Source organism: Lepisma saccharinum, chromosome 10 (genome assembly GCF_977018435.1).
Source record: "Lepisma saccharinum chromosome 10, izLepSacc3.1, whole genome shotgun sequence".
In the NCBI taxonomy this organism is placed as follows: Eukaryota; Metazoa; Arthropoda; class Insecta; order Zygentoma; family Lepismatidae; genus Lepisma; species Lepisma saccharinum.
In genome coordinates this window covers 17070277-17095214 of record NC_139238.1, presented here as the reverse complement: position 1 = coordinate 17095214, position 24938 = coordinate 17070277, and the positions used below count along the sequence as shown (strand labels likewise).

General features: G+C 34.8%; 1 protein-coding gene across 2 annotated transcripts in view; it reads left to right on the top strand.

Annotated features, from left to right (window-relative positions):
- Positions 1–24938, top strand: part of mesh (sushi domain containing 2 mesh) — a 55421-nt gene that overhangs the window by 18357 nt on the left and 12126 nt on the right. For both annotated transcript variants that reach the window (XM_083129609.1, XM_083129608.1), the window contains exons 5-19: positions 1816–1984; positions 3627–3738; positions 5142–5287; positions 5678–5871; positions 6646–6794; positions 9987–10268; positions 10614–10746; positions 12217–12364; positions 15081–15269; positions 16911–17048; positions 17836–17972; positions 19740–19872; positions 21004–21145; positions 21895–22046; positions 24196–24378. In XM_083129609.1, coding sequence (XP_082985735.1) covers positions 1816–1984; positions 3627–3738; positions 5142–5287; positions 5678–5871; positions 6646–6794; positions 9987–10268; positions 10614–10746; positions 12217–12364; positions 15081–15269; positions 16911–17048; positions 17836–17972; positions 19740–19872; positions 21004–21145; positions 21895–22046; positions 24196–24378 — 2407 coding nt within the window. The remainder of the gene's footprint in view (positions 1–1815; positions 1985–3626; positions 3739–5141; positions 5288–5677; positions 5872–6645; positions 6795–9986; positions 10269–10613; positions 10747–12216; positions 12365–15080; positions 15270–16910; positions 17049–17835; positions 17973–19739; positions 19873–21003; positions 21146–21894; positions 22047–24195; positions 24379–24938) is intronic.

Here is a 24938-nt window from a genome sequence, read left to right as displayed (position 1 = left end):
AAATTAAGCTACATACTACTAAATTCTTCTGGGATTTTCATATTATAAATATTAATTTATAACAAAAACAAATATAAATTCGAATGGTTCAACCAACAGCATGGGTTCGACGTTATGTGAAAAGTTTGAGAAAATTCAACCACAACGAAAAGCGGCCTGTTGTTTTATTTATATCTCCAACTTACAAACGACTTTTTAAACTTGTGCGAGATTTAGCACCATTATGCTTGGGTTGGCTTCACTGAATACGCGCCAACGAGACACAGGTCCTGCAAGAGGAGGGGCTCCAGCGTTGTCGGGTATGAATGGTTGACTGCAAAGGAAATTTGAGCCGGTGGTGCTTCAAGGAGTTTTTTTTTCCAGGAACAGGGAATTCTGAAGCAAAAAACTAACAGGAAGGGGGAAAAGGAGAAACCTAGAAATGAGCCGGATACGGGAAAACTAGATACACATTGATGTGCTAAATTCTTGTTGTTTCTGTTTTTCGCTTGTAGGAGAGCATAAACATTAGAAATATTAAGATCTCTGTTTTCTGTTTATGTATGAACTCAGCTGGTAATAATTTAGTTAAAAAGTGAAATAAATAAGTAAATAAATAAATAAATGTTAATGAAAACTGAATATTGAACCAATTTTACAAATTTCATGTCAAATGTGAACCAAATATTATTAATTACATAGTCCATGATTCAAACACTCTTCGAACAATGTACGAAAAGTCTGTTTATGATCTTTTAGGTGCTAGATTTGCTTTTACACTATCCTAAGAAAGCACTTACATGACCTTTGATATAAATTTCTGGATATATCCCTACAATTTGTGAGCATTTCTTTTATATTTTATATTGTATTTTTTTTTTTTACTAAATATAGGGAATTTTAAGGCAAAAGGGGAATTTATTTATATCCGAAAGGGATATTCCCCTCACAGTCCGAAAGATCACTGCTTTGAGCAGTGATCAATTTTGGATCTGGTTTAATTTTGTTTCCCCGTTCTTGTTGTGTGTTTGTTAAAGTCTCGAGGTATTGCTTTTGCGAATTCCATCTATTGAAAAGCAGACTGTCGTCCGTCCCTGTGCTGTTGTGTGATAGTGAAGTGCATTATGGAATAAAATGAGCGTGATTGTGCAGTGGGGTGGAGAACTTGTTGAAGATGCCGTTGTTCAGCAAGGATTTAGCCAAGAAGAAACTTGTGGATATAGGAAGGCCCACCCCTTCCTTCTCTAGCAAAAACGAAAAATAAAGTAGTAACAGAAACGAAAAATAAAGTGCGCCAATTTTGCGATTCATGGTAAGGAGATGATACTTGGTTATGCGGTTGTAAAAAGTATTCAGCACTTTTCTGTTTCCTTCTGTTTTCGTTTGTTTATTATTATTATTATTATTATTATTATTATTATTAATTTTATCTAACTTTGCATATCTTTTATCGATACGTTACTTATTGTGATAGGAATAACACTGACTTATTTATCAGATATCCAGAATTTTTAATTTAGTGAAAAATTCCAGGGAAGTGTTCTGAAAAAATTGGGGGGGGGGGGTCGATGTGTGTGGATAAATCACTAACCATGTCAGCCCAAAAAATAGGCACAACGGGAAATAGCCTTCGTCATGTTAGGCTTACACTGTTGGAAAGGTCACGCTCCGCCACTGCTGTACCGCTATGTGCCTCTACTGGTTATCGAACCCACGACTACTTGATTACAAAGACATCGGCATAACCACTATACATCGGGAGGCCCTCCATTCTGTTAGCGTCCATTTACCAAATAATAGACAACTTCTAAGTTGGGCAATTTTTAATCCTTGCAGGTTGGATTCAATGCTGGAAATGGGTCACAAGCTGTGGAGTACTTGCCTTACTCCCAAAGAACAACTGTAAGGGATCTTCCAATCAGAGGCTGGGCAAATGGGTTCCCTGGGAGACACATATTCAGGATAGACGAAAAGATTATGCTTGGAACGTGCAACAAAGATATTGGTATGTATTTGTTGATAGTTTTATTTCTTTTTTCACCCCCCCCCCCTTTTCTGTCATACTTGAAAGTAAAAGTCTTTAAAAATTATAACTTCGTAACATGTATATTATACTATTTCTACACTATTTATTGTCGGTATATTTTTCTAGGACAGAATGTGTCATGAAAATTATGGAATTTTAGAAATTAAAATGACATCTAAGAAAAAAATAACAATTCCAGTTCTCATAAGAAGTAAAGCTTTTGTATTATGCACAAACATCCTTTCACTTTCATGAAAATTATATTTCCAGTGTAAACAATGATTTACTTTGACATTAAAAATATACTTAAAAAGAATAAGTTTAACCATGCTTAACCTCATTATTTTAGAAACGAATTTTACAAATATGCTATACAAGACAACAGATGTGTCATGCTTACACAGATACAGTGTATGTACATAATCAAGTCTACATGCTAACACAATCACACAGTTCTGTAGATGGGTCAATTTTGATCCATGATAGTTTTTTTGTATTATTTACAACAAACGAGATTATGAAAAATAGGCTCTTTTCCATATCTTCCAACCCATATTGTGAAAAATATGCTTTTGTATTATGCACAAACATCCTTTCACTTTCATGAAAATTATATTTCCAGTGTAAACAATGATTTACCTTGACATTAAAAATATATTTAAAAAGAATAAGTTTAACCATGCTTAACCTTATTATTTTAGAAACGAATTTTACAAATATGCTATACAAGACAACAGATGTGTCATGCATACACAGATACAGTGTACGCACATAATCAAGTCTACATGCTAACACAATCACACAGTTCTGTAGATGGGTCAATTTTGAGCCATGATAGTTTTTTTGTATTATTTACAACAAACGAGATTATGAAAAATAGGCTCTTTTCCATATCTTCCAACCCATATTGTGAGAAATCTTTAGGTGATCAGATGATTATAGGTGAATCGATTCAGAAAATGGAGATCACATTTGAAACAAGTAAACAAAATGACATAAAAACAGTCATTACTTTGCAGACACCTGTCAGTGACCCACATTTTGCAGCCCTGTGGTATTGTTGTGGTCCTGTAGGTTGTATTATTGTGCTCAACTACATAGGGGTAACTTAAGGGTCAGGCTACTGCCCAAGTTGCTCCCCACGAGGACATCAAACTGGCCGTGCCTCTTCAGTAGTGCCAAAACCGTATTTCACATTATAAAAGCATGGCTATTTGTTTTACAAAGATTGTGCAGACAAAAATTAATTGACATTACTGCTGCACAACTTAATAAGTATATTGCAAACTCATGCAGCAATTTACTGTTGTTACTGTTATTTTGATATCATTGTGTAGGTATTAAATAAATACATCTACAAAAAATATGTTCTTTAACAGTAATACATAAGATATTTAAAAAATAAAACTTTTTTTTGCCTTGTTAAAACTGTAAATGTATAATTATCATTTTTTTTATGAATGTTGGAAAGCATAGGGACCAGGGTGGAAAGTTATGGGAGTGGCAGTAGAAATTATGGAGGACACCAAAAATTCACCTTGCCATGGTGAAAATTTTATCTTGAATCGTCCCTGCAACTATAAAATAAGTAATATATGTGATTTCTTCTTTTCCTTTGCAGCTGGTGCCAATTTGCCATTAGTATTTGCTCCAGAGAGTGGAAACATGTTGGGAGGAACTGTGGTTAATATAACCGGCCCATGTTTCGACACAAATCAAAGAATAAGATGCAGGTAATGTCTTATCAATTTCCTACCATATTCATGTGTCCAATCCACAGTAATATTCCTTACAATGTAAATAAATAAACATGTGTATTTACTAGGGCTAGAATTTTCATGGCTTTGCATATTTTTTTGATATAATATGTTCCTGAAATATATAGAAATTCATGTTATTAGAAACTATTCAATTTTAATGTGCTTTTTAAGGCACGTGTGTGCATTGGCCATTTATGGATGATTGAGCACATTTTAACCTTCTCCAGTAATATTCAGCCCATTCTTGCTTTTTCAAAGTGTAAAGTACTTTATTTATACATTTAGGTATTTCCCAAGGACATATCTTGTAGTGTGTAATGCTAGAGTGGGAACCAATCGAAAGCTCACAGTCATTGTCCTGCCTTTTTCTTCTGCCCATGAAGGTTGTTAATAGGGGTACAGGATAGAGACACCCTACGGCTGATTAATTTGGTTTACTTCATTTTTCTGCCGCTTTTGTCTAATTGTGAAGATGAGAATGAGTGGTGATATGATGAATGAATGAAGAGACATTCACAAATAACATCCATGTCCAGGCTGAGGTATGAATCCAGGACACATTACGTTGTAGTATGCTATACCATTGTGCTAACCATTCCACATCAAACTAATACTAATATTTAGTGACTGTAACAAATATAGGTCATATTTGAAATCAGCATGCAAAATGACATAAAAACAGTCATTATATTATGTATATGTAAGATAATGGTACATTTTACACACCCTTATCTTTTTGGAATTCTCCTTTAGAAGATTATGAAGATTTTATATGTGGTCCGAGTTAATGCAAATGTGAGAAAGGAATACCTGTTCATCTACTTCAATCAGTACTTGAAGTGAGGAGGTACGTGGAGGGGAGGATAACATCCCCAGTTAAGAAAATTTTCATAAAGCATCCAACAGCTAGAATAATTTGCATAGACATTCTCCTCCTATTGGGAGTTAGGGTGGTAGTCAGTGGTAAGGCATCTGACTGCCAAGCAGGAGACCCAGGTTCAATTCCAAGGGTGGGTGATCCAAGGTTGGAATTTATCCGGCCTTCTCCCCACATAAACTGTCTCTGTGGCTCACCCAGCCTCAATTATGGGTACCTGGGGGTAAGCCTGGGTGGTAAAGGTGGCCAGAACATGGTGCTGATCACATCACCTCCAAAATGGCCGAGATCAATAGAATGTGTGAGGCCCTACCCCTCCCCCCCATCCCCTCATGGCATGGTGCTCTTTATGTTTTACCATCCTCTACCTATGCAATGTCTTCATGTTCATCTCCAAACTTGAAAATTATTGCATAACTGTGCATAAAGTAGGCTTAAAACAAAAACCCAACACTTTGGGTGGGCATTGTTGAATATAAATTTCTCTTTTGTCTTTCAGGTTTGATACAGAAGAGGTTAATGGAGCAGTTGTAGATAGAAACAGGGCCATATGTATCCAACCCTACTTGATGGCTGAAGGTTTTGTTAACTTTGAAGTAGCAATTGGAGATGGAAAGTATGATTGGAAGGGGAAGTATTTTGTTGGTAAGTATTTTTTATATGAGAAAAAATAAAAATATTTACAATAAAACCCAAATGTTGAAGGTGAACTGCAACAACTATTATGGATCACATAACACAAAACATATTTCATGTTAAAAAAAAAAGTCTCTTAAATATCAGACTTGCAGCTGAGTTTACTCTCTCAAACTGTCTTCACCACAAGGTGGAAAAGAGAAATGTTACCAAGTTATATTACATTAAGAAAGATCAGTTTATGGATATGCTTGTTACATATAGTACAAATTTGCAGGTTTATCGTAATATTATAAACAGAGCAAAAAAAAATGTACTAATACATGTCTGGAAAATATGTTATTCTACCTCTTTTGTACAACCAGTGATAACATAAAGATTCATTTTTTCCTTGTTTAGAAACACCTGCTACAGCTCCAGAGAGAATCCATTTTGAAACCAATGACATTCATGAAACATATCCAAAGGAGATCAAAATCACATGGGAAAGGAGCAATTTGACCACCAACAACAATGCTCAAATACGAATTTCAATTTGGGGTTACAGGGAAACAACAATAAGGCCAGAATTGATGTACATTGATAGCATTGAGGTAATGTATCTGACTATCAAAACAAATTCAATTTGATTGATTAGACAAATTGAACTTAGATATAGTGCATTATTAGAAACTTAAATTTTATCTTTAGTCTTGTGAAATAAATATATTATAAACAATCACTTTTCTATTTTTCATGTTATCACACCCTTAAAAAAACTGTAAAGAGGTTTGAAGTGGTAATTCTATTATATACACTAGTAAAGTTTTGAATTATAAGCTTCTCTATCATAAGCCGTCTCTTCCCACTCTACTCATTTTATACTTTTTAAACCAGTGTCACAATTATTTTAGTCCTAACAAATACTTATTTCACGAGTCTAAATGTTGGCTGTATTTCCAAAAATACCACTTTAGTTATTTCCAAAATATTCCTATTGATTTACGGGCCTCCACGATGGAGCAGTGGTAGCTGACTGCCATGTAATTCAAGGGGTCCCAGGTTCGATACCCGGTGGAGGCACATAATGGTTCGGATCCCACTTTAAACTGTAGGTCCAGTCCTGATTAACCTTACTGTGCAGTGGATGTAAAACACCAACTTCATCGATTCCTATTGATTAATCAATTTTGCTGACTCATTATATTAGGTAGTAGTGGTATATTTTTCTTAATTTCATACATTTCCTCTTTTATTTTTTAATTTTGCAAAAGTTTAGGTAATGGGTGACTAATCCCTCTAAATCACCCCAATGAGTACATCATTCTTGTTGCATTCTAAAAGATGAGCTTGTTATAGAGTATAATATATTTTTCTTATCTTTACAGACTAGTACAACCAACACAGGAATTTATCGCATCAGACCAGATACATACAAGAACAGAGGGAATTGGGACAGGCTTGAATTGCAGTTTGGTTTTATCCAGATCAATTTAACCAATCCACAACACTACAGCAACAACCTAACTGTTACTCCGTAAGTAAAATTCAATACAGATCAGGATCTTATTTCAGGACTTAATGAACATGTGGCAACTTTTGTTGATCATCACATTAACAAATGAATCACAAGCATCGAGCACCAAGATGTACATAAGCTATTAAAAATTTAGCAGAAAGGAAGGAAAAGCAGTTACATTGTAAATAATATTATAAAGAAGAACTTTTGTACAGCAAAGTGCTCCCGTGTGCTTTGCACCATGCCATGAAGGCATATAAGGGGGTGTGGAGTTCTTAATCACAGCTGAAGGTAGAGGTGATGTGATCAGCACCATGCCCCTGCTCCTGGCTGCCTTTACCCCCCAGAGTTTCCTCCAGGTACCCACTTTATACAATGCTCGATGTGCACCGGAGCCACTTGAACAGGTGGAAAAAATTCCGGTTCTCCCCTGCCAGGGATCAAACCTGGGTCTCTTGCATGGTAGTCAGACGGGCTTTGACTACTTGATTGATTTAATTTATTTTACTTTGCTTTTGTAAAGATGCGGATGAATGATGATATAATGAAATTTATGAAGGGGCACTCACAAAGAACACCCATGTTCAGGCTGAGATTCAAACCTGGGACTCCTGGCATCACAGCATGCACTGATAATCACTCCGCCATGGAGGTCAGCTGATCAAGTATGGCATATGTGAAAAACAATATGTAGGTGAGCAATTTGCAAAAGTACATTTACAGGTGAGTCATTCCATGCGAAATCAACACAGCCTTTGACCTGACCATCTCCGATTTTCATGAAATTTGGGGAGTTGAAACTATGCATGGAACTTAGTAACTATGAAAATTTTTAGTCTCGTGCGTCTTGTAATTGTTAAATTATTCAAGGTCAAAGTTAGCAGAAATTGCCCTTTTTGAGTCCGCTTAGCTATACTAAATGTGCTGTAACTCCGCCACTATTTCGCCTAGAAAGCTCAAATAAAGCTTATTGTACAGGAAATTGAACAAGCTTTCCAGTGATATATAACAAGCCCACACTATGTGAACATTCTTCATGGTAAATTTCTACGTAGATTGATGGGCAGATGGGGATCTATTAAAAGGCATGCACATTCCCCAGATCTAACATCTTAGGAGGACTTTTACCTTCAGAAACATTTGAAGAGAATGGTGCATGCACTAAAAGTCCCTGATATTGACCATCTGAGAGAAGGCATAGTTGCTGCTTGCGATGATGGTGCACCTGCTACATTGCCAAATGTTCTATGTGAGTGTGAGAGACGTCAACGAGTCTGCTCACAGGAATATTGACAACACTACAATGTGCATCTATCGTAACTGAAAGATATGCGTATAACGTTTTGCTGGCTAAAGATACGTTGGAGAAACTTTCGTCACATAATTTCTCGTGAAATTCTAGCCTGATTTGATATTTCACATCACCCACTTTCCTTTGAAATGTTTGCGTTGAATTCAAAATGGCGGTCAACAATATGCCGGACCTGCGCTTGACACACACAGCTAGAGATCTCCCTGTGCCTAACCTATTTCTTTCATGACTAATTATACCCAGGATAACTCCTTTACATTTTGTAGGGGGTGTTAAAGGACTTTTGACTCGTCATAGTTCATGTAATGAGGCTTTTATCAGTCACATAGTTAAACATATTATTTTGTATCTTCTGATCCCACTGCAGTCCCAGAATGATTTTTTGATATGTTTTAGAGTATGGCATGAGGGACCAAATATATTGTTTTCACGATTTTTTGGTGATGACATGTTTTGAGATATTCAAGGTCAAATGTCAAGGTCACGTGACAAAATTATATTTTTATCGAAAGGTGGGCTTGTTATATATCACTGGAAAGCTTGTTCAATTTCCTGTACAATAAGCTTTATTTGAGCTTTCTAGGCGAAATAGTGGCGGAGTTACAGCACATTTAGTGTAGCTAAGCGGACTCAAAAAGGACAATTTCTGCTAACTTTGACCTTGAATAATCTAACAATTACAAGACGCACGAGACTAAAAATTTTCATAGTTACTAAGTTCCATGCATAGTTTCAACTCCCCAAATTTCATGAAAATCGGAGATGGTCAGGTTGAAAATTGCACATATCTGTGTTGATTTGGCATGGAATGACTCAGGTGTAACATGAACTGCTATAAGAGAGCATGGTTTGAAAGACTGTATTAAAAACAGCAAGACTTTAAAAATGGAGAGGAAAGGCAGAAAAAAGAAAAGTTGCAGAAGCCCAATTTACCACCACTTTCAGGGCACAATCAACAAATAACAATCACCAAATATTACAAATTTTGATAATAACAGACATTAGTAATATCTACCTACCTAGGTGCATACGTAGACATGTTTGTGTCTATATGATATTCTTGTACTACAGATAAATTGAAGGACATAAACAGTTATTTAACAATTAATTGATTACTGCTGCTTTCAGAAATATATTGTCTTTAATTCTTATATCATTGGTGCGTGTTTTCTCCATTAGATTTTAGACAATACAAGGCCAATGTACTAAAAAATATGTATTTTAATTGTATTCTTATTTCAATCATGCAACAATGATAATGTGTTTTTTATTTTTATTGTAGTGTAATGAAGTGTATTTTTTCATTTTTACTTTGGTGTAGTGATGTAATGTACTACACAATGTTTCTTCTTTTTTGTTATGATGTACTTAACTAATTATTATTTCATTATGTATCTTGACGTTTTCCATGCCCATTTAAACAAGGGTCAACGGAAGAAAAATAAAATTCAAATTCAAATTCAAATTCAAATTGTATTCTGCTCTTTAGTTATGTGCACTACATTGAAATGTTGAACAAATTTCATAATTTTATCCATTATCTTATTCATATTCATATTATTTGTAAGATGGCTGTGACTGCAGAGACTATTATACTTGCATTCTAGAAGCTATTGTGCCTGACTTTAAAAATTAGATTTGTTTCAAAATACATTCATATGTTGGTATCATGAAATGCTCTATGTATATGGAGTTATCTCATCTTTACTCTTTCCTAATAACACCAGACTCTCTAACCAAGCAGTGTGTCCAGTCACAGTACATTGATTGTATAGATTTGCCAAGATAAAATCAAGTATGTAGTAACTTTCCAAATGCACTCTACTTGTGATGTTTGTTGGTACAATATGTAAAACACAACTTGCAGGCAAAAGTGTAATTATAATTTCTTCATACAGTGTAATATGGAGCAGACCTATTCCATTAGGTTGGTATTTTGCCCCACAATGGGAAAGGCAATTTGGAAAAGAATGGGCAAAATATCTCTGCAATGAATGGATAAAAGACGACCGATACTTGAAGAACTTTGCATCTGATTTACCAATGTGTCCTTGCACAATGGAACAAGCTATGTCAGACAAAGGACGGTTTGTTCCAGACCCTCAGTGTGACATAGTTGCAAATCCTTCCTGCATATATCACAAAGGAGCTTTGCATTGCGTTCGACTGGGAATACCAACGTAAGTGTCTTAGTTCTTGCAATATGTACATTTTCTTTTTAACTGTTCAATAGTTTTCTAATCCAATATAAAATGGCAGAAATTTCATAAATAACCTGAATGATTCCTGCTGTATTAATTTAATGTTCCTTTTATGAGAGTTTTTTGGTGCCGATTCCAATATAGAACCAGGTTTAGTGCATTTTCTTGAGAATAATGTTCACATGGTTCAATGTTATTATCACTAAAGGTTTGTACATTTATTTTTAATGCTGGATAATATATATTAGTGATAAAGTGTAAATAACTTTCTTTTAATTTGTACATACACTTTCTCCTCCGTGATTCGATTCTATTTCATTATAGTCTTGATGGTGCAGACCAGCAATGTTGCTATGACAAGAATCACTACTTGATGATGACATATGACCAGCAATGGGGATCTAGGCCAGCAAGATCCCACAATCTTGGAACGTTGCCATGGAATGAGGCTAACAAGGTAGATCTATATGCTATGTCTAGACCTCCGATTTTAGGTTTTATAACCAGAATGATTACTCTAGCACCATGATAAAATTCAAGTATAATTCCCAGTATTCAAAGCGAAGTTTCCAAAAATTCAAGGCTACAAGCAGATGTTTTCTCTATTTCAACCTTACTTATTAACACCTCCCCCCCCCCGCCCACCAAATATATTAACAATATAAAAGGTCTGTGGGATTCCAGTTTATCCACAACTCTAATTCTCCCTATAAATATACTTCTGTTTGCCGATGACTGTAAACTCTTCACAGAAATCTCATCAGAACACGATGCTTTAATCTTACAGCAAGCTCTTCCAGAACTACTTGTGTGGTGTCGCCAGTGGAAACTTCAATTGAATCCTAAGAAATGCCCCTGCCTCACCATTTCCCTAAAAAGGAACAAACTCGATTCTGCTTATTATCTTGAAAACAATCCCATCAAAAAAAAGTTTCCTCTCAAAAAGATCTCGGAGTTATCATCGACGAAAAACTAAACTTTAATGAGCACATTACAAACACTACTAAAAGAGCAATGCGTCTTCTCGGTCTTCTGTACAGATTCACTGAAATCCAAAACCAATCATCCATCAGCATATTTTACAAATCTCTTATCTCCCCCATCTCTTATCTGGACCATGGCTTCAAAAAAAATCTTTCCCAGATTGATTCTGTCCTCAACTTTTTCTTCGCCATTGCTCGCCACAGAATACCTTCTCTGAGGCACCTTCACAAAACAGATATTATGTCTGTCTTCAATATCCAACCACCACACACTCGTTGCGAATTAGCAGACATGACATTTTTGCACAAAATCATGAATGGCAAACTTAAACGCGAATTTCTGCTCAACAAATTTCATCTACGCATCCCCTCACGGCCAACCCGCAACGTTAAGCTCTTTCACAATCCCACCACAAGGCTCTCCCTTCTACAGCAGTCTCTTTTCTACAGGCTTCCTCGCTCATACAATAACCTGCCTCCGAATGTGGACATATTCTTGCCAGAACAAAGTTTTAGAAAATTGTTAACGATGTATTTATAATTTTGATTTGTTTTCAGTGCCATCTTGTACTCTATTTTGTTGTTGTTGTTGTTGTTGTTATTTTCCTGCTGTTACTGTTTCAGTGCAAAATGGTCATTCAGTACTGTATCTGAAACTTTAGGTAAAATAAATAAAATAAATAAATTAAACTGCACACATATATATTTCCTTTGCAGGTAAATAAGAAATAACAAATTACATCAGCGTTTCATTTATAAATGCAACAGCTAATGAAGTTTTATAGTGCCTAAAATAACCTATTTTACTTGTTAGAACTTATTGTAGGTTTTTGTACCTAAATCAAACTTTTTTTTTTAGGTCTTTATGTATATATTAAGATTTTACAGGATGCTATAATAATGGCACTGAGAAAGAGCTAATTATATGCCATTGTTCTTTACAGGTTCCCACTCTATCAAACTGGTATCATGACATGATCCCTTTCTACTCATGTTGCTTATGGCAGCATGAACAGGCAACCACATGCGAAACCATGCGTTTTGAGAGAAGGCCAACTCAGGATTGTGTATCCTACCAATCTCCTGCTGTAGGTCAGTAGAACTTCGCATCTGAATCTGATTCAACAGTTGTTATTATTTAATATCATTTTCTTCCAAGGCTTGATTTATTTAATTGCGTTATATGCAATTACATGACAAAAAAAAAGAAAAGAGAGAAAAGTCAACTGAAGGGAATAAGAGACACTCATCAGTCTTGTATTGTCGAATCAGTGTCTCCCATTTCCGTCAATAAATAAATAAATATACACAAATACACAGAGGGGGAGTTGATGGAGCTGCAGCTCCCTCTGAAATTTTGAGAAAATTGAAAATTTCAAATGCAAACAATAAAGTTTACGGAAAAACAAAAGTGGTAAATGCAAACTCCTTTAAAATGGTCTCTGGTTACCATATTTGTCTTTGAACAACTTTTAAAACTAAGGTTAGAAATGGTAATAATTAAATATTTTATTGTTAGGGAGACAAATTTATGGTAAATAAAAACTGAGGAGAGCGGTAAATAAAATGTTAGATCAGTGGTATATACCAGCAGTGGAAAACAAAATTGGCACACACTTTTTCATTATGAGAGGAAAGAACATACAAAAGAGCTATAAATTGATAAACTACTTCATGTTTATATACTCTACACATAAACAAGTACTTAGCTGTCCAATCAAAAAGAAAACATCAACACAAAATCACTTCATTTCTAAATTGCATATTTCAAGTGATTTATTGTATGTATTTAAAGGATATCCTTGCTGTCCAACAAATAAAATAATCACTACTGCACATACACAAACACATGTTGAAAATCACATGATGATAAACAAAATTCATTCATGACTGAACACAAATGACACCATTCTTTCCTATGATGTGCGGGAACAGACTAATCTTATTGCTGCTACAGCTAGCAAGTTCAATGAAACTGGAAGTTGAGTAGACATTCGGGGGAAGAAAGGAATGCAGCTTGACAGGGAGCGAAGTTTTCGAACTGAGATTATGTGCATGGGAAATCCCAATTTGCAGCGTCTTCCTGATGTGATCGAAGATAAATCGTTCTTCAGCTGCAAGTGGTAGGAAACTTTAGGCAAACGTTTCATTACAAATCGACAGTTTGCGTGCACAATCTCGATTTCCGGTTTTTGCGTGTTTTCTACTTAATTTGATGATATTTCACGGTTATTTCGCAATAAAGCGTTCATTTCGTGGAAAAGCACACATTTCGCATTACTTGGCCAATAAAACCCATGTATATTTCATCATTGGGGGTGTAGTTACGTGCAGAATGTTCAAAATTGAATCTTTTTTTCACATTTCACGATTTCGCGCATCGCGAAAATTCAATGTCCCTATTTATTGTGTATCGCATCCCTTCTCGAAAGCAGCCCTCTGAAAAAAAATTCTGTGTATGCTAGTGTACATGCATACACACACGCATTCACATGGTGGAACTTCTTTCTTATGTTCTTGGATTTTTAAATTTTCCCATTTTATATATTTTACCTTTCCTGTCCCAGTGAAGAAAAATATTTTAGACTTGTCCAAGATTATATGCTTTCCCAAATTCCCCACCACCCACAGTTCCCTGAAAAATGTGTAATTGATGCTGTACTTTATCTCTCTGTGCATGTGTGTGCACTTATTTTGAAAAGGTACACAAATGTAAGTGTCAAGTTGAATATTTTCAGATTATCTAATAGGTTTTTTGTTTGAGTTGGTTTTTATGTCTACTTTATACACAGAAAGGGTAATTGGGACTAGACGTACAGTTTAAAGTGGGATCCAAATCAGTATATGCCTCCACCAGGTATCAAACACTGGTCAGTATGATTAAGTAATACGTTTCCCTGATAGCAAAATAGTGGGTAAATTTCATATTTGATTTACCTTGTAACAGGAAATGAAAAAAAAAACATTCAACACTAATCCTTCAACCTTGATGTAGACCCATCACCACACCAGAGAACAAAATTTCAAATAAATTGGAGGAAAAATTACATATTTCACTAAACTGTTGGAGACAGACCATCTTCCAACAGATCTGAAATTATCCCCCCTAACGAGTCCCAACCTAGAGGAGTAGAGAAGAGTCGAATACTATAACTTTAAACAGGGTGGCCCTGGTCGATAGCCTGAGAGAATATTTTCATAAATACAAAGTGTCTTGTGATTCCAATGTATCCAAAAATTCTAATTCAATTCAATTAAACGGTATACATATTTAAAATTTTAATTTAAGGTTCAGAGTTTACATTTGCCATTTCACATACTCAGACTCGAAATACATCTACAATCACATGTCCCAAATTTTAAGGAATATACTAATCTACGAAAATTTGTTAATTGTAGAAGAATTTCAAACTCAACATTACCCAGTCAACTTCAAGATATCTTCTCTTGCAATAATCTTCTGCCTGTCAGATAGATTGTGCTGCAAAGGGCACTAACAAAGTAAACTGATTGAGAGAATTCTGTTTTATTTTCCATGCAGATTTATTTTCCTTCCTTCATAAAATAAAAGCTAAACTGTTAAAAACTTGCCTCAGGGCATTTATAAATATGTATAATTTCAACGGGATTTGGATTAGCAAAGTTGCAATTTTTCACGTCTACGGAGCCAATAATTCATGCATAATTCCTGGAATTTAATGAATTCCCGGTGAATAGCCACCCCTGTTATAAGTATACAAACTAACAAATACCAAATAAAAGCATGAGCCACCACTGTACTTATGTGTCTAACAATTTTATTTTCCAGCTGCTGTATTTGGAGATCCTCATATCATCACATTCGATGGGTTTGAATACACTTTCAATGGAAAAGGAGAATTTGTGCTTGTTCATGCTGATTCAGCTCGACAAAAAATGGATGTACAAGCTCGATTTGAACAAATTCCAGTGAATAAATATGGTGAAGCAAAAGCTACACTACTGACATCTATTGTTGGTAAGTGATGATGTAATGTATACTTCTTAGGGGTCGTTATAGTGTAGTTTATAATAAGAGTTACATACTAACTTTGACATTTATTAATAGAAAAACACTGTGAGTTGCATTTTGTTTGGTTTCTTGCCATTTTAAGATTCTTTGATATACTTCCCTTTAGAAGTTCCAATTTTTTGATCTTCTCAAACTAACTAACTCACTCTCTAGCCTTCTTGGACTCAACGTTATATCTCCATCTTCATCTTGGCCTTCCTACATGTCTCTTACCATCAGGTTTCCCAACAAGAATCCTGTAAAGTCTTATTTTCTGTCCCATTCATGTCACATGGTCTACCCACCTAAGTCTTCTTGATTTAATTATTATAAAATTATTTGGACAGGAATACAAATTGTGCAGTTCTACATTATGTAACCTTCTCCACTCACCTGTTTCCTCATCCCTTTTAGGTCCAAATATTTTCCTAAGGATTTTATTTTCAAATACTCTCAATGTATGTTCCTCTCTTAATGTAAGGGACCAAGTTTCACATCCATATAACACTACAGGCAAAATTACTGTTTTGTATATTTTAACTTTTAGTTTCTTAGATATTATAGGAGAAGATAAAAGTTTATGAAGAGAAAAGTAACTCGCATTTCCTGAATTAAGTCTGCTTTTTATTTCCTCATTAATATCATATTCATTTGTTAGTACCTGAATTTGGAAACTGATTCAAACGACCCAAGTAACCACCACCATTATGTTGGGCCAACGGTGGTTGCCAACGTTTGCCCAACCATGGAAACGTGAGTCAAAATCAGTTTTATAAACAACTATTTAATGCTAAGACAACTTTCAGGAGAATGCTGAAAATTCTAGACTGTAAAATAAGTGACATGTAACAGTGTTTCTTTTCGAATATTACAGTCACAGCACACACTGGAAACATAATATATTTTTAATAAAAGTAGATGCTATTCTTTACTTGCAGTCACTCACCAGTCCTTTGTCAGCTGCCATGGATGAAAGATGTGTTGGGAATTACTTATTATTGTTTGTCTCTTCTGCTGTAGTAGTACAAGAACATTCTTACAGGTGTTATTGTGAAGGGTGGTTAAGCAATGTTATGTGCAGACTAAATTCCATGAAAGATGGAAAAATTAGTAAACTCTAGAAGGTTTTTGTACTACAACTTGAAGGTATGGTGCCTTGTAAACAATGATATCATCTGACTGAGAAAGTGCTGTGTATTTTTTTATTTTCATAAATAACTTGAACTATTGTTTACATTTGGCCTCACAATAAATTATGTATATATCAGAAAACAAACCTATCCATTCTTTAGTTTTCAGTACGTTGGGCCAACATAAAAACCACACGTTGGCTCAACGTTGGAACCATTGGCCAACAGTATGTTTTTGCGTTGGGCCAACCATTGGCCAACCATTTTCAGTACGGTTGGCCCAACGTTGAGTCAACCACTTTTGGTTACTTGGGGAGTTATCAATAATTAAATTTTGATTATTACCTAACACTTGGTTTCGGCCTGTAAGCATATACGTATTTGGTTTTCTCTTTGCAAACTTCCAACCCTATATCTTTAGCTGCTTTTAAAAAATATTTTAGCATTATTCTTAATTGTATTTCTTTGATCTTTTCAGCAAAGGAAAATTCATCTTCTACTGTAGAAGTTCGTCTTCGCCCCCCAATTGCCCGCTGGAGATACCATTTGGATGTGTTTGTAGATTCAAGGAGAGTCTACTTTGACCGATCTGCACTGAAATTCCAACATTTTCATGGTATGAAAGATATTTACATTTCTATTATCCTAATATTTTTTACCAATTAACGACACTTATTATCACATTAATATAATTAGTTGTATTGCAGTCACTCTTTGTGAGATATTATGTAATTATATGAAATATTGTATGCAATTTTTGTAATCAGTATCATTTTGCAACTACAATAAATTAGTTAATTGGAATTAAATTAATAGTAATGTTGATGCATTTGAAGCATAATTCCAATGTAATTATGTTAGGAATGAAGAGCAAATTTATTTGAGGTATTAAGGTTACCCTATGCATTTCTTTTCATTACAATTCAACACATAACTACTAAAGGGTGAGTGTAAAGAATCTATTGTGTAAAATTAGCTGTTAAGTTATCTGTTGATAGAAATAAAATACAATATACATGAAGAATTGCAGCCGGCTCAGTGGCCAAGCATGTTAAGTGGTCAACTTTTTATCACCATCAAAGTTCTCAGGTTCAAATTCTGGCATGGTTATTCTTTGTGAGTGTGTGTCAATTTCATTGTATCATCACTTATCCCTATCAGTGCAGTTAGCTAAAAGTGGCACAAAAGTGGCTGTAAATAACAAAAATACAAAATAAAAATACATGAAGAATTACAGGTTAACCAATAACTTTTCTAGCTTTAGTATTCAATATAACATAATGTAATGCTATATTCTGTTCTTTGCTATTAACATCTTTATTACAAATAGTTGCACAGATTTACTTTCTCAAGCACACAGGAGTACTAATGTGTTAGAATATATTTTTATGGATTCATTTCAGGCGTCACCGTTTACACACCAACTTACATTTTGAACCAATCAGAGGTGGTTATAATGTTCCAATCAGGTGCAGGAGTTGAGGTGGTGGAAGAGAAAGGCTACATGACTGCACGTGTTTATTTGCCCTGGACATTTATGGTAAGTATTTCTAAAATGCAGTAATGTAATTTGTTATAGATGAGCACATTTTATGCCTCCTGTCATCAACATCCTCACTAGAATCATGGAGAGTAAGTACATCATGATACGCCTAAGAACTGATCTTCAGGAATTTAGAAAAAGTAAGATAATATTAGTTCATGCTTTGGGGTAAGAGGGCATGGTAGTATAAATTAATATACTGAAATGAAGTTCTCACTTTTTCTGCAAAAGGTTACTTTTTTTTTATTATTATGATGATGTTCCATTAATTTTGGTGGTCACTGCAACCTTCTCACAAGTACTAATTGTAATGTTGCTTAATGAGTTTGACAGGTACCTAGTAATTTTCTTTCTTTTCTACACTAAAGTAATACCAATTAAAAGTGAATGTGTATGCATTTTACATTTCTGTTGCAATAAAAATCTTCATCAAATTTTGATATAGAGCAATTCCAAAGGTAACGTACTGACACTTTGGAAGTAATTTTATTTATATCTTTGTATGTGATTCATGAAATATATAATGAAAAAAATATATAACCTTCTTTATAGTAATACCTATCATAATTGGAGGATTTGGAAATTGATTAGTACCTCTAAAAATTGAGGCCCCCGATATAGCCTTCCAGAAAATTTACAAGTAGTGATCTTTCTACTTAAGTAAAGTAAAGTGCTCCCCTGTGCTTTGCACCATGCCATGAAGGCATATAGGGGTGTGGGGTTAGGGCCTCACACTTTATTGATCTCGGCTGACCTGGGTTTGATGTGATCAGCACCACGCCCTTGCCTGCCTTTACCCCTCAGTTTCCTCCAGGTGCCCATTTTTTATGATGCTGGTTGGGTGCCGGAGCTGCTTAAACAGGTTGAAAAAGTCCCGGTTCTTCCCCACTGGGGATCAAACCTGGGTCTCTCACATGGTAGTCAGATGCCTTAACGACTGAGCGACTGCAGCCTTTCTACTTTCATAGCAAAATTTCTTCAAATCCATTCTGTCAGTACCATACAAAAATAAATTTGAAGGTAACACACTGACACAATTAGCAACCTATGAATCTGGATTTTTTAAATCAAAGTTGGTGGAACAGTATTTGATGAGGTAAATTTCTACAGACAGATTTTAGAGTTTCTATTCACAATCTAAAGATGTTCTCATTTAAAACAATGTATGGCACATTACTCTTCACTGATATACAATTTTGACCTCAAGATTGACACTTTTCTGGAATTGTTCTATACATGTTTATCAAGAGAATACCATCGTGGAAGTCATGTTGTGTTACACTGTATATTGATTTCTTGATTTGGTGTTTTAAGTCCACTTTATGCACAGTAAAGCTAATCGGGACTGGACCTACAGTTTAAAGTGGGATCCAAACCACTATGTGCCTCCACTTTGAATTGAACCCAGGACCCCTTGATTACAAATTCAAATTTTCTTTATTAAAGGGCGAGGTTTAGTCTGTGGCTGAAGGCGACAATGCTACCACTGTGCCATCGGGGAGGCCCTACACTGTATATTGCCCTATAAGTGTGAAATTTAAACTTTTGTAGTACAATCTTAAGGGTGAAATGAAAACAGTGGAAGCATTTTTATTTTAATTAGAATTGTCAAAAGCGAGTAATAGACATATATTCATAATTTTTCCATCTTTTTTTGTTATTATTATTCCATTTAATTTGAAGATAGGGGCAATTATTTGTATTTTAAATTGTAACATCTTTAATTAAAAATATTATTCCTAACAATAGAATTATTCTTTCCAGAATGAGACGAGAGGCTTAATGGGGAATTACAGTTATGACATAATGGATGATTTCACTCTTCCTGATGGAACATGGGGCCCTGCAGGTCAAGTCAACAACTTGGAAGTGATTCACAAGGACTTTGCTCTCCACTGTAAGTATGGAATGTATTTGTTCTCATCACACACCGATTTTAAGAGAATTTCATTAGGATAGGCCCAATAGTGAATGAATGTTTGAATACATTTGCAAAATTTAGAATTAAACTAAGGAGAGTAATGAATTCAGGCTCAGATTTACAGGGTCTTGGGGGCTCTAGCCCTGGGCATTCATATCTACAAAGGAGCCTCAATTGGGGCTTCAAAAGGATCATGAAATGAAAAAAAATTAGGTATTTGAAATGTGAAAAGATTCCCTCAGGCTATGACCAGGTGAGATCAGGCAACTTTTCCAATCTTTCAAGAGCTAACATCACTTTTTCAGGGTAGAACCGCAGTGCTGAGTGTCAACCCGGTTAATGTGTATTTGAAGGTGGAGGTTCCTGGTGAAGGTGGACCAAGTGGGAGCTGTCCCTACTGTATGCACGCTGCCTGTTGACTATTTATAGCCAGGCTGGGTCCAGTTCAAGCCCGTAACTGAGCTTGTGTTTTTCTCCATGAATGGCTATTGCCTCTTTAAATAGCCACTGCTTCTTCGAATAGCCAGTCATGGGGAAAAACACAAGTTCAATCATGATGCGGGGCTCAAACTGGACCCAGCCTGGCAGCAGGCACAGCTCCCGATTGCTCCACCAGCACTGCACTTCTACTCTGAAGATGAGAGTGACATTAGCTCTTGAAAGTTTGGAAATGTTGCCAGATCTTACTGGTTTGATAGCCCAAGAGAATCTTTTCATAATTTGCCACCAGGAAAGCTTCAAGACTTACATTTGAAATGTGGTAAAAATATTACTAACAATCTGACATATTTTGACCTAAAAGTTAAAACTATATTTGTTCACAGAAGTTGAATTGGGTAGAAGTTTAAGTCCACTTTGTGCAAAGATAGACTAATTGAAACTACAGTTTAAAATGGGATCTGTACCACCAATTGCCTCCACAAGATCAAACCCAGAGGGTGGGGGATCATGATATTATTAACTCCAGGGCTCTATTTATCTAAATGTGGAAATAAATAAATTATGACGATGTTGGGTATGCATCAGGCATTTATTGCTATTTTAGTTTTAGAGGTCACTGTACATTACTACAATTAGTTTATTCTCATTTCGGTGTTACTTCCCCAGGGATGCTTGAAGATAAAGAGGAAAAAGACAAAGGAGGATCATTATTTGTGCATGAATATGGAAAAACTGCTAGTTACTATGCAAACAGAACTTTTGAGCCAGAGTGGAGGCTTCGACCAGAAGAAATCATACCAAGTAACAGGTAAATATATCAGTGGTGTACTCTCCCATGTTATGTAGTTTACCACCTTTAAACCAACTTTTTTTCATACTTATAGAAATTGCTGGAAAATTTGAAGTTGTCAGATGCCTGTTTTCGTTTTACGTGCATGCCTTGATTGGTGTTTTATTCCTATTATATCTAATTAACATGTATTAAATATATACAACAAAAATAATTGTTGCAGTAAATCAGGTGAAATTTTCAGAAAATGCCACTGAAATATATTATTATGTAAAGTACTCGATAAGTATCGGCAGATATGTACATCAGTGGAACCTCGATTTTATGTTTTGCAGGGGACCATGCTGAAAAAAACTTAAAATGCAGGAAAATGAAATCAAGAAAAAAATTTATAACATTTCGCTATGTTGGGACCATCAAGATCGAACGTATAATAGTGAAAAATGTAAAATCAGGGTTCCACTGTTTACCATGATTTCTTTATCAAGCACAAAGCTTCTGCAGTCACCTAATCACATACATTAGTTGAGGAAGTAAAAAACCAATGGGATATTTGTAATTTTATATTGGATTGGGTGAATGCCAGTTATTGGCATAAAAAAATTCACACTGGTCTCCCCCCTAATATATGGACTTTTGTTAACCACAGTGAGAAAGAAGAGGGGATCCATTGATATCTTTTACAATTTTAATGTTATAATTTCTTATATTTTAAATGAAGTGTTGTATGTTTTCAATGAATTTATGTATGCACTTTGTAATTTCAGAACACAAGAAATAACAGAAGCTCATGCCTTATGTGGGGACTCTTATCAGTGCCAGTATGACTATGCTGTTAGCTTAAACAAAGAGCTGGCATTTTATTCAAAATCTCACCAGGACAGTTATGTAAACATCAAAGCTGCAAATCAGAAGAGAGGTAAAATGTCTTGTTTAAATTATAGCAGCTCAGTAGCATAAAACTGTACATGTTCGTTCATGAGTACTCTTTCAAGTTCAGAGACCAAAATTTTCCAAGTTCTATATGTTGAACCAAACTGGGAATGACAAGAGGGCGGTGGTAATTGTCATCAACAGGGCACCCTCTTGAACAATGAATCAAAAATTGTAACAGAAATTCATTGCAAATTATTAAAATTTTGTCTTGGTGTGTGTGCACTACTACAAAACTGTTTTGTGTTACCTGTACCAAGATCAAACTATCCTACAACAATGTAGGTTTATTGTTGTCCTATTAAAATATTTTATTAAGTTTTCTGTTTCCTGTAGACCCTAATGCTTATCAATTCTACTCAATATTGCAGTAATGTATTATAAATTACCCAATTTCTGTTGTTATGGCAGAGGAGTGACATAAAACAACAGGAACAGAATAATTTACAAAGCATTCCTATGCCATATATTGAGTAGAGTTATTAATACTTAGGAACTACGGTATACAAGAAAATATTAATAAAATATCATAATTGAACAACATTGTAATAATGATGCATGTGCTTCACATATAATAGATTACCACGATGAAACATTATTGGGGCATTCCATGTGAAAGTATCCCTGAACCTCATTTTTAAAAATTAAATATAATGCTGTAAATTTATCCTATCTTGTGAGTGAACAATCTTAAAATGTCATTTGCATAAAAATTCAAGTATTATACATAATTAAGGTAGAAGGTAAAAGGTATTTTACATATTGCTCGTTTATTTTAACCTTTTGGTTAATTTGTGTTTTCTATTGTGTCCCACCCGTGACACCAAAAAGCAATTAATTTCTCCTTTAACTGTTACATTTCCCCCTCAACTCTACTAGAATATTAAAAGGTCAATTATATTCTCCCTTTCTCTCTAATAATTTATTTTTCGTAATTTGATAATTCACAGAAATTAAAATAAATCTCTTACTATGTGAAGAGGCAGTGTTTCACCTGTCCCACTCGTGACACAAAATTGTTCACTTATGGCTACAAATCTGGGAAAGTATTATAAGGGTAGTTATGTTTAAACAACACTGTTAAGTTTCATATTTCATTGCACAGAAACTTTAAGAAAAATGTTGCTTAACTATCAGTAGAGTATTTAATAAAAAATAAAAAATGTAGTCCGCGTGCTCCACCCGTGACAATAGAATGCCCCTATTTTATAATTGTAATTATTAAATAATTAAAAACATTTAATTGCAGCATGCCAACATGCATTTCAGATTTTGACCCTTTTTCATTTACATTAACAAATCATATATAATAATAGTTCTTTAATATAAGAACTTACAAACTTTATGATTTGATTTGAGTTATTTGCATCCAAGGACTACAGGTTTTGTACATGTGACTTCCAGAAACATTTATACATGTTGATATTGGTGGGAATCACTACAAGTATTAGTATCAGTTCAAAGTGATATCAGCTCAACCTTAGTTTTAACTACAGGGTGTCTGAGAAGTCCCCATCCTGTTGCGACCATGTTGAAAATTGGCCACTATTCGGTTGTTTGCAAGTGAATTCATTTTTGTGGTTGGTATCCCTGCTCTGAAGGTCACTTGTTATGCTCGCCTGAATTCGTATGTAAGTTGTCACACCATCGCTGATGTGAGTGGACATGTTTACAGTGTTGAGGAACGGCTAGTGACGCAGCTGTGGGTGCATGAATGACAAAGCACAGGGCACACAATGTACTGTAACATAATGTAAAGTTCCACAAGTATAGTGCATGTAAATAGATACATGTTTATAATAAATAAATGTCATAAGGTATATATCTGGGGGTAATATGTACTATTTAATGTAATCTAGAGGTGAACACTCTGCAGAACTAAGTTAATTATATACATATGTAATGTATGATGTTCCTATATTTCTATTTCTACATAATTTTATTTGCATCTACATGTGTTAGTTAATACTATTATTAATGGCACACATAATGCATGGTTAGTTTGGCAAAGAATCCTCTCAAAATATATTATTTCTACAAATGTTCTTGCCAGGGTTGTAACTCGATATGCAAACACACACAAGTTAATACATAATCATAAAACTGGTATTGATATTGTATTTCTTTCATAATAGTTGTTTCCTGTGGTATACTGGAAACACCAAAATTTGGAAGAAAAAGCACATTCTTATTTGTGCCTGGTACCAAAGTGACATTTGAATGCAACACTGACTTCCATCTCATTGGTGATGAAAGAAGAACATGCGGTCCTGATGGAAGGTGGACTGTACCTGAAGATGGATATACTGAATGTTTGCGTAAGTTAAAATATGTTCTTTCTTATAATACTTTATTCATTGTCTCTAGTCATTTGGAAGTCATCCTCAATTTGGTCAAACAATTCTAAAAAAATATATGATTTATGTTAAAACCCAGAAGTAATATGCAAGTATTTTACAAAGCAGATAAAAGATCCATGCAAAAACATTTTCTTGATAATTTCTATCTTTACAATTTGGAGAGTCTATTTATTAAGGTGCTCTGTCCTGATCAGATATCTGAGCATGCACGAAGCGGATTTGAAACAAATTTTACCTAATTAGAAAGTGTGCCTCACGCCGAAAAACTCAAGGTATGTACTGATCTGATCACATATTGATTACTCAATGAAAATCTCCTTTGCAGGCCCTTGGATTTCAAACTTCTAAGAACCAGCATTTCAAATAAATTCTACTCTCACAATCTGGGAAGAAAGAAAGTACTGCATAGTTGAATTTGATTTGCTATTTGGTATATTAATATGTTTAAGTGTCTTCTTATTAAAGCTGAGTGGTACTATTGCTTGAATTGTAAGTACAATGTTTGTAACAAGCAACAA